Here is a 12,680-nt window from a genome sequence, read left to right as displayed (position 1 = left end):
TACGTGTCAGCTTTTACTAGAACAGACGGAAAATTCTTTGAAACCTCGGGATCAAGTTCTCCCGTTATACTCTGGCTAATATTTGAGCACAGCAAACCGTGTATCTTCCGTATATTTTATCCTGGTATTTGTTGTTTGTTTGACAAAAAAATCTTGGAAGCTGCAGATACAAAGCTCTACCACCGCACTATCTGACGACAGCGTTGGGTCTATGATGTTCGTAGTCGATTCTGATCTTGCAACAATCGGTTAAGCAGATTTATGCACCAGGAAACTAAGTAATAATGTAGAAGTCTAGATAATAGTCACAACACTCCTCAAGAATAAGACGGTATTAATCCATGTTTTTAAGTCTATAGGTTGGCGGTAACAATCGCCAAGGGTGCAGTCCGGAAGTCTCTACCCCTTATATTGCTGATCAGACCTATTAAAATTATGTATCTGGTGAAATATAATGCATTGTTATCTGGTGTGCCGATTTTGGTCCAAAAGTTGCAGTATATAATATTTTTGAGCCTTTAGGATGACGTCACTAGCTATATGTATTATTTTCGCCCTGTTGGCAATGCATCTTCCAGTCTAGATTACATTTCTGACTCACTTAAATCCAAACATAATTTTAGGCAGGATAAATCGGTTGAAATTTTCAAAAATATCTTTTGAAAGGGTACAACAGTTGCTCTTTCCAAAAAATGTTGACAACGATAGGCCGTTATGGATCTATCAAATGAAGGATGGAATAAAATGACAGAATGATGTTCTTAACTTGCACAATTCGCGCGCTTTGTCGTCCTCGTAACAATAACACTTGTGCAAAAGGGCATTTGTGCGAGTCGGAGTAGAGCCGTTCGTCGTTTTTTTCTTTCTTCAGTTTTGTTAGGTTTTACGTTTTTATTTAGGTTCTATTCCATTTTTAAGGCTTTTTAAATTAGTTTTTTTAAAGGTCAAAACGAAGTTTTAGGTCTTTTGAAGTCAGCTGTAGACCCTGTCTATCGCAGCAAGCCACTGGTGAAAAAGAAGCGTAGCGGATTTTCGCTAGTGACTTGCGAAGATAGGGATAAGTATAAAGTCTCTGACAGCCAGCCTCAAGCTAATATTTCTATGTCATTTAAAGCGTGTATGTATCACTACTGTTACATGTGTCAAATTAACGGGAACTAAGTGAAATGCCACACAGTTTTACATCTGTGTCCGTGAATAACGAGATAGAATATATGAGCTTTTGATGAGAACTTAGAATGAATCGATCAGTTTCAACTTGGGGTTCAGAGTTTAAAGGTCTACAATCTTAAAAAAAAACTAATTTAAAGAATATGCTTTATAAAACACACATTCCGTATCTGACGCAATTGTACTGATAAAATATTATCAGTCTCAACATATCCAATGAATTCGTTTTAAACATACTATCCAACGACATTATGCAAAGTTTCGATTTTAAATATCTCACGAAACATAATCGTCTGTAACACAGGATTGGTTACATTTCATCAACAATAGGTCCTTGCCTTTCCCAACACGAGCATTAACAACCTGTCTGCAGTATTTAGCTCCCTTAATTGTTTGTCGAATATTGCATATTTCTAATTTACCAGATAACCATTAAATATGTCCCTCCCACGGATGCTGACTCTCGTAACTGTGTGACTGATAGTACATATTTCTAATTTTCCAGATAATCTTTTCAACATGTCACTCCCACGGATCGGCACTTGTCTGCAGTAGTAATCAATAAGCTTGTTGTATTGATTATGGAAGAGAATTATTTGTTTTTTAAAACCCTCATGATGTTTCAGCCTCGTGTGTTCGGCTCTAAAAAGAACTTAGTTGTGGTGAAAATGATTTTTAATATTTTGAAAAACTTGATTTAAAATGCTGCTCATTCACCTAAAGCTTCCATTTTTTTCTTCTTCAGATTTGTGCCCCACCTGCTAACCAGTAAGTGTTATCTGCATAATAATACGTTCATGCATGGTTTATTTTCGGGGGAGGACGCGATCTTTTCGTTCAAACACTTGATAATATTGTCCATTAAAAAAAAAAAAAAAAAAAAAAAACAAAAAAAACAACAAAAAAACACAAACAAACAAACGGTGTTATCATAATTCTTACTCCAAGATGAAATTCATGGATCATTCTCACCAAGCACAGACAATATTTTAATTTGTTCTCGTGCTAGGATTATATAAGTACAAAAGCTAGATATAAAACTATCGCTACTTTAAATTGCAAACATAAAAACTAAAGCTTCATCCTCATTTACTTCTTTTCCTTCTATTTTAAACCATCTACTTCAGACGCCACCCCCCCCCCTTTTTTTTCTACAGTTGCATAATTTTGGGGATAAGAGTAAGCGACTTAGTACGCCAACTTTAATGGCCTAATGTTAAAGTGATTGACTGTACTGGAGGCGGGGTCGCTGTCTTTTACCCTTTCTCCAACTGTGTATTTGTATTTGCAAAGTGTCACATAATTGCAAGGATTCATAAGTTTAAAGACTAGCATTATTGGGTTACTTTTCAATACCTACCTACATACCTACCTACCTACATACCTACATACATACATACATGCATACATACATAGACTAACGGCAAGATAGATATATGTGTCGTTTGGACTTACGTTGGACATCCCGGCACGGGTAAACAAAATGTGAGAGTTAAATAAACGGCTAGAACACTAAAAGCGGCGACCCATTCCGGAATATACAGCAAGATGTCTCTTACTGGAGCCCATGCACGTGCCTGGAAAACGTATTGAAGCATTTATTTTAATCTTAAGAAGTAATCCACAGTAGTACTGACATTTTTTTTAAAAATTTATACATAATAATGTCATCCGAGTATTCACGTTCATTAGATTGATACGGTTGTGCTTACTCATTTGCTTCCAATATTAAGTTCCATTTAATTGCATATGAAATGAATAATAATAATAATAATAATAATAATAATATATTTTTCGCCACTTCTGCCATCATCATCATCATCATCACTACCGCTAGAAATCACCATCACCCTCATCATCATCGTCGTCGTTGTTGTTGTTGATCTTCTTCTTCTTCTTCTTATTATTATTATTATTTACACATACCCGATGCGTATCCTTTTTTCTCCCAAGGCACAATTCTATAAATGCTACAATAAGATAGGACAGGCTCAACCTTTGCAGAACACCAGGGATGCGCAGAGTTTTCAAGTGTACGGCTACAAAAAGAAACCAGACAAGTAAGGCTTTCACGCGCAAGCAACCGACACTCACAGAAATACAAGCATATATCATACTGATGTCTGATAGTCTTGCCACGACTTCTTGTTGGAATCTTATTGGAAATTGCTATATATCTCAAGCTCACGTCAATATAAACTATTTGCAGACGACATCAAAGTCGACGATATTGGAAGCCTACAGGAAGTTCTAAATTCCAGTTTCCATTATTAATTATATTGGGTGTATGGCAAGCACGTGATAATCTCAAGATGTTATAATTTTGTCTTGGCATTAACTGCTGCAAATGTTGAATCAGGAAGGATCGAAAAGACACCTCTTCCCCAACCCAGTACATTGTTGACTAATGAGTCCTAAATAGGTCTTTCTGCATATGGTATATAGTGTCGTTAAACTTTCGAATATAATATTTCATTCCTTATATGTCTATATAAGTTCATGCAATTTAAATATCTCTCTCTCTCTCTCTCTCACCGCTCCGGTGGCCTAGTGGTTAGAGCGTCCGCCTCGGATGCGGGAGGTCGTGGGTTCGATCCCCGACCGAATCATACCAAAGACTTACAAAAATTGGTACTAACAGTTGCCTGGCTTGGCGTTCAGCATTAAAATGTTAGTATTAGGACTGGTCGGCCTGGTGTCAGGATAATGTGACTGGGTGGGACATCATGCTACATGTCTGCGGCATGATGCCACACTGCAGACATCGAAGCGATATGACTGAAAAATTGTTAAAGCTACGTTACAAATCCAAATCACACACACACACACACACACACACACACACACACGGTAGTTGGGAATCAGAAAATTGTTTTAGTGGTGGATATTCGAAGCAGACCACTTTATAAATGTCAGTGCACTAAAAGCGGACGAAGTGTTAAGTGGCGATTGATTGCAAGGATTTCAATCAAACAAAGTACATAGGGGGTCAAATTTTGTAATTGAATAGGAAATTAGTTGCCAAATTTAAATTATCTTACAATGTACTTTTAAGTCAATGTTATCAAAAAAATTTAAACATTTGACCCTTTTAATTACTTTGATGCTGACCCAAACAAATTGCATAGAACCAGGCCTGCTGTCCATTAATGCTCCGGCAGATCTGGACCTATGCGCTTTGTTTGGGCTAATCAATAGAACAAATAGCATAGATTCCGATCTGCTGGAGCATAATGCAACGGAATATCAAGGTCGATATTGTTTGGAGTTAGACCCAACTTATATGCATATGCATACTGTAATACAATCTTTAGGTCCTAAAAACCCGATGTTAGAAATACTTAGTCTTGTATCAGCTCCCACCTCTCGTAAAATGCCACTTGAACTTTGATTACCTTATGGCTTTAGGATGCAGGTTTTTATCGTAATTTCAGAACGTTACGTTTAATATCATCTACATACCTGGACGAATATACCCCATTCCACCCTCTTGCTTTAAAAGTAGTATTTTTTCTCGTTACGTTATTCTAACAATCAACATCTGACTTGATAATATTTGAAATTGTCATTTTCAACCCAAGCATTATCCAAGTCATGCTCCATTAATTCATCCACATTAGATCCAACAATGAAAGTTTTCAAACAGCAATTATGTGATAGAATCACTATCAAGGATAAATTAGATCTGGGTACATAATCCTCTTCAGAATGACATTTAGACAGCTTTCACCAACCTTTTGCTATAGCTTAATTTAAATAGAGATTAAACAACAATAAACTGAGATCCATTCAGATAAAGAATCAACAGGACCAACACACTCCTGATACAGAGAATCTGCACTGTGAATATAACACATAATGCAAGTCAGGATGCAGAGATACTAGTAACAAAGTCATTACAGTGTTTGTTGATCAATATAGCACTACATTCACTCGTTGAGTCTCGTATTAAGTCATCCACTGACAAACAGTCGTAAGTAGTTACCTCTAGAAAGTTTCAGAAAATAATAAGTTGCATTCAACCTTAGTCTGATGCATTCGAACATGAAAAAGCGACTTTAAGGTAGGTTCGATATAAATAAATAAATAAATAAATAGCATCTTTGGCGTTTATGAATATATACCCTTTTTTTCTTAATCTACCTGCCTGCCTTCACATCCACCCTACTTACCCTTCTACCTACCTACCTACCTATTTTCCTACCTCTCTACAAGCCTTAAAGTAACTATCACCTTGGATACACAATATGCCAAAACTACAAATATAAGTCGTCTATATGAAGTTGAATATCATCAATCAATCATGCAGATGAGCATCCTGTCTCGTTCTTGTTCAAGTTATTCATGCAATATCTACGCTTTGAGGCGGTGGTATGAGTTTGTTGTTGACTGGCTGGTCTATTATTTGGCTAGTGGGTTGGTGGGTTACTGATTTGTCTGGTTGATCATTTCATTGTTTGGTTGGCTGGCAGGTGTAAACATCAGTTATCTTTATGATACTATACATCAAATTATCTTAAAGACAACACCATGTCGAGGATTCGTCAACCTTGCAGTTTTAGGTCTGTTTTAGACAACAATAAATTTGACTTCAGTGAATATTATGTTTAACAGATATGGCGAAGAAGGGATTAAAATTGTCCACAAATACTGAATCAATACCAAGGCTGAATGCGAAGAAATCAGTTGGATGAAAGTCGACCACAGCTGGGTTATTTCTTGGTTGATTGATTGGTTGGTTAGTTGGATAACAATTATCGCCTAATGTGCTGATGGACAAATCACATCAACACTTTCTGTCTCAGACAAGATCTTCAACATTAACCACGCAAACATTACGTTAATGGGAATCATAGGCTTTGCTTGTGAGTGGGGGTGATTGATATATAAAATATAGCTAGTTGGATACGACTGATCGGTTTTATGGAAAACAAATATAAAAAAGATAAAAATGACTACTTGTCAATAATGAGAACTTTTAAATGGTAAATGAAATAATGAAAAGGGAAAATAATACATACGTCCCCAGTTTGTGTTGAAAATGATTCCGAGTCCAAACAGAATGACAGTTCTCTTGATTATTTTGAATACAATTTGTAGACTTGATTTCTGCTTCCGTCGCATACTTTTGAAGGAAAAGTTCATGGAGGATCCCATGATAAAAACAAACCTTGAATAGAATATAAAAGAATAGAGCAGAATGACCATGAAAAAAAGAATGAAATACAGCCAAATAAAATATACTTTACCATCTCACATAATACTTTAATCACATAATCAAACAACAATCTACAATGAAGAAATACTGAATATGAATAGCACTTTATCGTCGGTAAGAATATCAGTTCATGGTGGGTATGAATATCAATCAGTTCGTGGTCGGTATGAATATCTGTTCATGGTCGGTATGAATATCAGTTCATAGTGGGTATGAATATCAGTTCATGTTGGGTATGAATATCAGTTCGTGGTGGGTATGAATATCAGTTCATGTTGGGTATGAATATCAGTTCGTGGTGGGTATGAATATCAGTTCATGTTGGGTATGAACATCAATTTATGGTCGGTATGAATATCAGTTCGTGGTGGATATTAATATCAGTTCGTGGTGGGTATGGGTATCAGCTCATGGTCGTATGAAAATCAGTTCATGTTGGCTGTGAATATCAGTTCATGTTGGGTATGAATATCAATTCATGGTCGGTATGAATATCAGTTAATGGTCGGTATGAATATCAGTTCATGGCGGGTATGAATATCAGTTCATGGTGGGTATGAATATCAGTTCGTGGTGGGTATGAATGTCAGTTCATGTTGGGTATGAATATCAGTTAGTGGTGGGTATGAATATCAGTTCATGTTGGATATGAACATCAGTTCATGTTGGGTATGAATATCAGTTAGTGGTGGGTATGAATATCAGTTCATGGTCGGTGTGAATATCAGTTTGTGGTGGGTATTATGAATATCAGTTGGTGGTGGGTATGAATATCAGTTTGTGGTGGGTATGAATATCAGTTTATGGTGGGTATGAATATCAGTTCATGGTGGGTATGATATCAATTCATGATCGGTATGAATATTAGTTCGTGGTGGGTATGAATGTCAGTTCATGTTGGGTATGAATATCAGTTAGTGGTGGGTATGAATATCAGTTCATGGTCGGTGTGAATAGCAGTTTGTGGTGGGTATGAATATCAGTTTGTGGTGGGGATGAATATCAGATCGTGGTGGGTATGAATATCAGTTCGTGGTGGCTATGAATATCAGTTCGTGGTGGGTATGAATATCAGTTAGTGGTGAGTATGAATATCAGTTCATGGTAGGTATGAATATCAGTTCATGGTGGGCATGAATATCTGTTGGTGGTGGGTATGAATATCAGTTCATGTTGGGTATGAATATCAGCTGGTGGTGGGTATGAATATCAGTTCGTGGTGGGTATGAATACCAGTTGGTGGTGGGTATGAATATCAGTTCATGGTACGTATGAATATCAGTTCTTGGTGGGCATGAATATCTGTTGGTGGTGGGTATGAATATCAGTTTGTGGTGGGTATGAATATCAGTTTGTGGTGGGTATGAATATCAGTTCGTGGTAGGTATGAATATCAGTTCGTCGTGGGTATGAATATCAGTTCATGGTAGGTATGAATATCAGTTCATGGTCGGTATGAATATCAGTTCATGTTGGGTATGAATATTAGTTCGTGGTGGGTTTGAATATTAGTTCGTGGTCTGTATGAATATCCGTTCGTGGTGTGTATGAATATCATTTCATGTTGGGTATGAATATCAGTTCATGGTCGGTATGAATATCAGTTCATGTTCGGTATGAATATCAGTTTATAGTCGGTATGAATATCAGTTTATGTTCGGTATGAATATCAGTTCCTGTTCGGTATGAATATCAGTTCATGGTCGGTATGAATATCAGTTCGTATTGTGTATGAATGTCAGTTCGTGGTAGGTATGAATACCAGTTCGTGGTCGGTATGAATATCAGTTCATGTTGGGTATGAATATCAATTCATAGTCGGTATGAATATCAGTTCGTGGTCGGTATGAATATCAGTTCATGGTGGGTATGAATATCAGTTTATGTTGGGTATGAATGTCAGTTCATGTTGGGTATGAATAACAGTTCATCGTGGGTATGAATGTCACTTCATGTTGGGTATGAATATCACTTTGTAGTGGGTACGAACATCAGTTCGTGGTGGGTATGAATAGCAGTTCATTTTGGGTATGAATATCAGTTCGTGGTGGGTATGAATATGAGTTCGTGGGGGTATGAATACCAGTTCATGTTGGGTATGAATATTAGTTCGTGGTGGGTATGAATATCAGTTCGTGGTGGGTATAAACACACAGTTCGCAATTACGAAACAAGAAAATCTAGAACGCCATTTTTTACGTAGAACTTTACGAAACTATACGGAGACAATATAAACAAACTTTCGTGATTGTTAAAATTAAGAATTTGTCATCTATAGATAAAATTAGGATAATATAATTTGAGGATATCGCATACAAATTATTCACAAATATGATATGTTAAAAATTATTTACTTGTATTATTATCCTACATAATGCAGATGTAAACATTTAAGAAAGAACTTTAAAAAGACACTTAATACAACTGTATATAAAATTTTGAAACAAATTCGCAATATTACAAAAAGTTTAGACAAGCATCTTCATTATTATGTCAGTGGAAAACAGGAATACACATTTCTTTATTTCCTTACAAACATTAAAGATAATGTAGCACTTACTTGTCTAATCAAATAAGACATTTTTTTTGCACAGTCGTACATTGGACATTTAATACTTTTGTCTAATTAAATAAGACCTGTCCGATACAGTCGTACATTGGACATTTAATACACATGTCTAATTAAATAAGACCTGTCCGATACAGTCGTACATTAGACATTTAATGCACATGTCTAATCAAATAAGACCTGTCCGATACAGTCGTACATTAGACATTTAATACACATGTCTAATCAAATAAGACCTGTCCAATACAGTCGTACATTGGACATTTAATACACATGTCTAATTAAATAAGACCTGTCCGATACAGTCGTACATTGGACATTTAATACACATGTCTAATTAAATAAGACCTGTCCGATACAGTCGTACATTGGACATTTAATACACATGTCTAATTAAATAAGACCTGTCCGATACAGTCGTACATTGGACATTTAATACAGATGTCTAATTAAATAAGACCTGTCCGATACAGTCGTACATTGGACATTTAATACTTTTGTCTAATTAAATAAGACCTGTCCGATACAGTCGTACATTGGACATTTAATACACATGTCTAATTAAATAAGGCCTGTCCGATACAGTCGTACATTAGATATTTAATACACATGTCTAATCAAATAAGACCTGTCCGATACAGTCGTACATTGGACATTTAATACACATGTCTAATCAAATAAGACCTGTCCGATACAGTCGTACATTAGACATTTAATACACATGTCTAATCAAATAAGACCTGTCCGATACAGTCGTACATTAGACATTTAATACACATGTCTAATTAAATAAGACCTGTCCAATACAGTCGTACATTGGACATTTAATACACATGTCTAATTAAATAAGACCTGTCCGATACAGTCGTACATTGGACATTTAATACACATGTCTAATTAAATAAGACCTGTCCGATACAGTCGTACATTGGACATTTAATACTTTTGTCTAATTAAATAAGACCTGTCCGATACAGTCGTACATTGGACATTTAATACACATGTCTAATCAAATAAGACCTGTCCGATACAGTCGTACATTAGACATTTAATACACATGTCTAATCAAATAAGACCTGTCCGATACAGTCGTACATTGGACATTTAATACACATGTCTAATCAAATAAGACCTGTCCGATACAGTCGTACATTAGACATTTAATACACATGTCTAATCAAATAAGACCTGTCCGATACAGTCGTACATTAGACATTTAATACACATGTCTAATCAAATAAGACCTGTCCGATACAGTCGTACATTAGACATTTAATACACATGTCTAATCAAATAAGACCTGTCCGATACAGTCGTACATTAGACATTTAATACACATGTCTAATCAAATAAGACCTGTCCGATGCAGTCGTACATTGGACATTTAATAATATCAGGCTGATCCTCCTAATCATACTCAATACATATTTCACAGAAAGGGAAGAAACTCTTGCTTCTAGTGTTTGATTGCACCGCCTGCCATTCTCAGTATTTAGACGTACAACTCCATATCTAATTTTATCAATGAGGATCTGTGGTTGACTGCAAAAACATTTTACAATACTATTTTGCATAGTATTAATTTTCTTGTAAAGCCTTTAAATTCTAAATTTATTAGCCTTCCTACCAATACGTCTGGCCCAGTCGTAGTGGTGTGAAGGCTAATAAACTTAGAATTTAAAGGCTTTACAAGAAAATCTTTGGAGGTCACTCTACCAGTCTCAATATTTACATGCGCAGCTCCACATCTGAGTTTATCAACACAGATAGATAGACAGATAGATAGATAGATAGATAGACAGATAGACAGATAGATGGATAGATAGATAGACAGACAGACAGATAGATAGATAGATAGATAGATAGATAGATAGATAGATAGATAGATAGATAGATAGATAGGAACGTACCAAGGAAACACGAGATCTGCGACCGTCAGTCCATTCCATGGGGGATGATCAAAAAACCAGTATCCCCCACCCCCGTAGTTGACAAACATCATGATGCATAAGCTCAAACTACAAGAAAATAGAGGAATTACTGCTGGTTGATTTTATGGGCAGTTTTAACACATCATTGGCTAAATCATCCTGAAGAAATGGGAGATAAACACATTTCCCGAAAAAGGTTACTGAGGTAGCCGATCCGGGTAGGCTTGGGTGGGTACCTCGATCCTTGAATTACTTGTTCGACCCTCTGTCAACTGAGTTACAGCGACTTTCAAGAAGAAGGGGAAGTTTCTAGAGCCGGGGTGGGGAACCCTGTCGCCAATTGCCACAAGTGGCGAATTGGCCCTGAAAGTTTGGCTCAGTTTTGGCATGGTGGGGCTAATTTCACTTCTAATTCGCCACACATGTGGCTACGTTGAAAAATAAGTTGCCCAAAAGTTACAAACCAACTTTTTCCATCACATTAAACAAATGCCATAAGTTCATAAATCTGAGCAGCATAGATCCAGTTATTCCGTCGCATTACGCGCCGACAGATGAGGGTCTTTGTTCTTAAGTCTGGCTATTACTAAAAGTAAGAGTGTAGACCCGTATCTATCAGTGTCTGATGCACGTAGGATCTAGGTCTACATTTGTTTTAATTGGGTCTGTGTTGTATATATGGGCAGATACGGTAGAAACACTTGTGTCTTCACTTTGTTTTTCTGACGATATGACTAAATAGATTTTCCTACACATGTTGTGGTAGATTTTGTTTGTGTTTGTCAGAAATACGGCTTTGTTTGTGCGTGTTTTGTGTGTCAAATATACAGTTATCAATGATGGGTCACCTGCACTGTTCCAAACATTCAAAACTTTCCTCTTATTTATGATGCGGTCTTATGTTACTTGTTTAGGCTCGAATAAACAGTAACAAACGAAAGAGTGAAAACAACAAGCTTTGACAAATTTAACAAATAATTTATTTCAATGGAAAAAATACTCTAAAATATGAAAAATAAAAACTTATGGTTTTAAGAATCAATTCCAAAAATAATCCAAGAATAATCCACGAATTAAACTTAGTAGTCCTAGTAATGAAATGTTCGAATGAATTCAAGTTCGAGTCCCGACGAAAATTCCAAAATGGAAGGAGATGACGTATACTGTAGTCAATATAGTGCTGATATTCAAAGTCCTTTGAGAACCACAGAAAATAATATTCCGGTGTTTAATTCCGAATAAAATTTAATGAAATGTCTTTGTCTAAGAATTATGTATAAGCACTCCAATATTTCCAGGAAAAAGAATTATCCTTTAGAATCCAAATAATCGGAATAAAATTTAAATAGAACTCAAAACTGCCACAACAGACACTTTCCAATGTAAAGACAAAAAGCCCAACTGAGAAATGTCTCTATAGACATCGATATTAATCCTGCCTACTGCGCAATTTCGGAAAACCCAGAATTGCAAAATAGAGACTGTTTGGGTATAAAAAGTCACGTACTCATAGCATGACCGTGATAAAAACCAATCATTTTACTCGAGAATAAAATAAAAATAAAAAGTTGTTTACTTGACTCTTAATCAAGGCCAGGAACGAGGTCAGAAATAGAAACAGTGTTTCTATTATTATGCATTTATGAAAAGATTCAGGTCAAACTGAATTTTCTGGAAAATATCAATTTCCTAGTAAACAAAATTACATTACATTGACATATAATGATATTAATTTTATTTTTACAAACAGACAATTAAATTAAATCAAATATACGTAACATGCAGACATGAA

General features: G+C 35.9%; 1 protein-coding gene across 3 annotated transcripts in view; it reads right to left on the bottom strand.

Annotated features, from left to right (window-relative positions):
- Window positions 1-12,680, bottom strand: part of LOC149776033 (heparan-alpha-glucosaminide N-acetyltransferase-like) — a 56,485-nt gene that overhangs the window by 26,472 nt on the left and 17,333 nt on the right. For all 3 annotated transcript variants that reach the window (XR_016416161.1, XM_089941874.1, XM_089941875.1), the window contains exons 8-11: window positions 10,868-10,975; window positions 6,192-6,340; window positions 3,097-3,209; window positions 2,626-2,747 (exon numbers count right to left, since the gene is read on the bottom strand). Coding sequence is in view for 2 of the 3 variants with exons in the window: in XM_089941874.1 (XP_089798000.1) it covers window positions 2,626-2,747; window positions 3,097-3,209; window positions 6,192-6,340; window positions 10,868-10,975 (492 nt within the window). In the remaining variant the exon portion in view is untranslated. The remainder of the gene's footprint in view (window positions 1-2,625; window positions 2,748-3,096; window positions 3,210-6,191; window positions 6,341-10,867; window positions 10,976-12,680) is intronic.

Source organism: Sinohyriopsis cumingii, chromosome 18 (assembly GCF_028554795.1).
Source record: "Sinohyriopsis cumingii isolate HCF-2022 chromosome 18, ASM2855479v2, whole genome shotgun sequence".
NCBI classification, from domain to species: domain Eukaryota; kingdom Metazoa; phylum Mollusca; class Bivalvia; order Unionida; family Unionidae; genus Sinohyriopsis; species Sinohyriopsis cumingii.
Note: the sequence above shows the minus strand (reverse complement) of the source record. Positions and strands in the feature narration are given on the sequence as shown.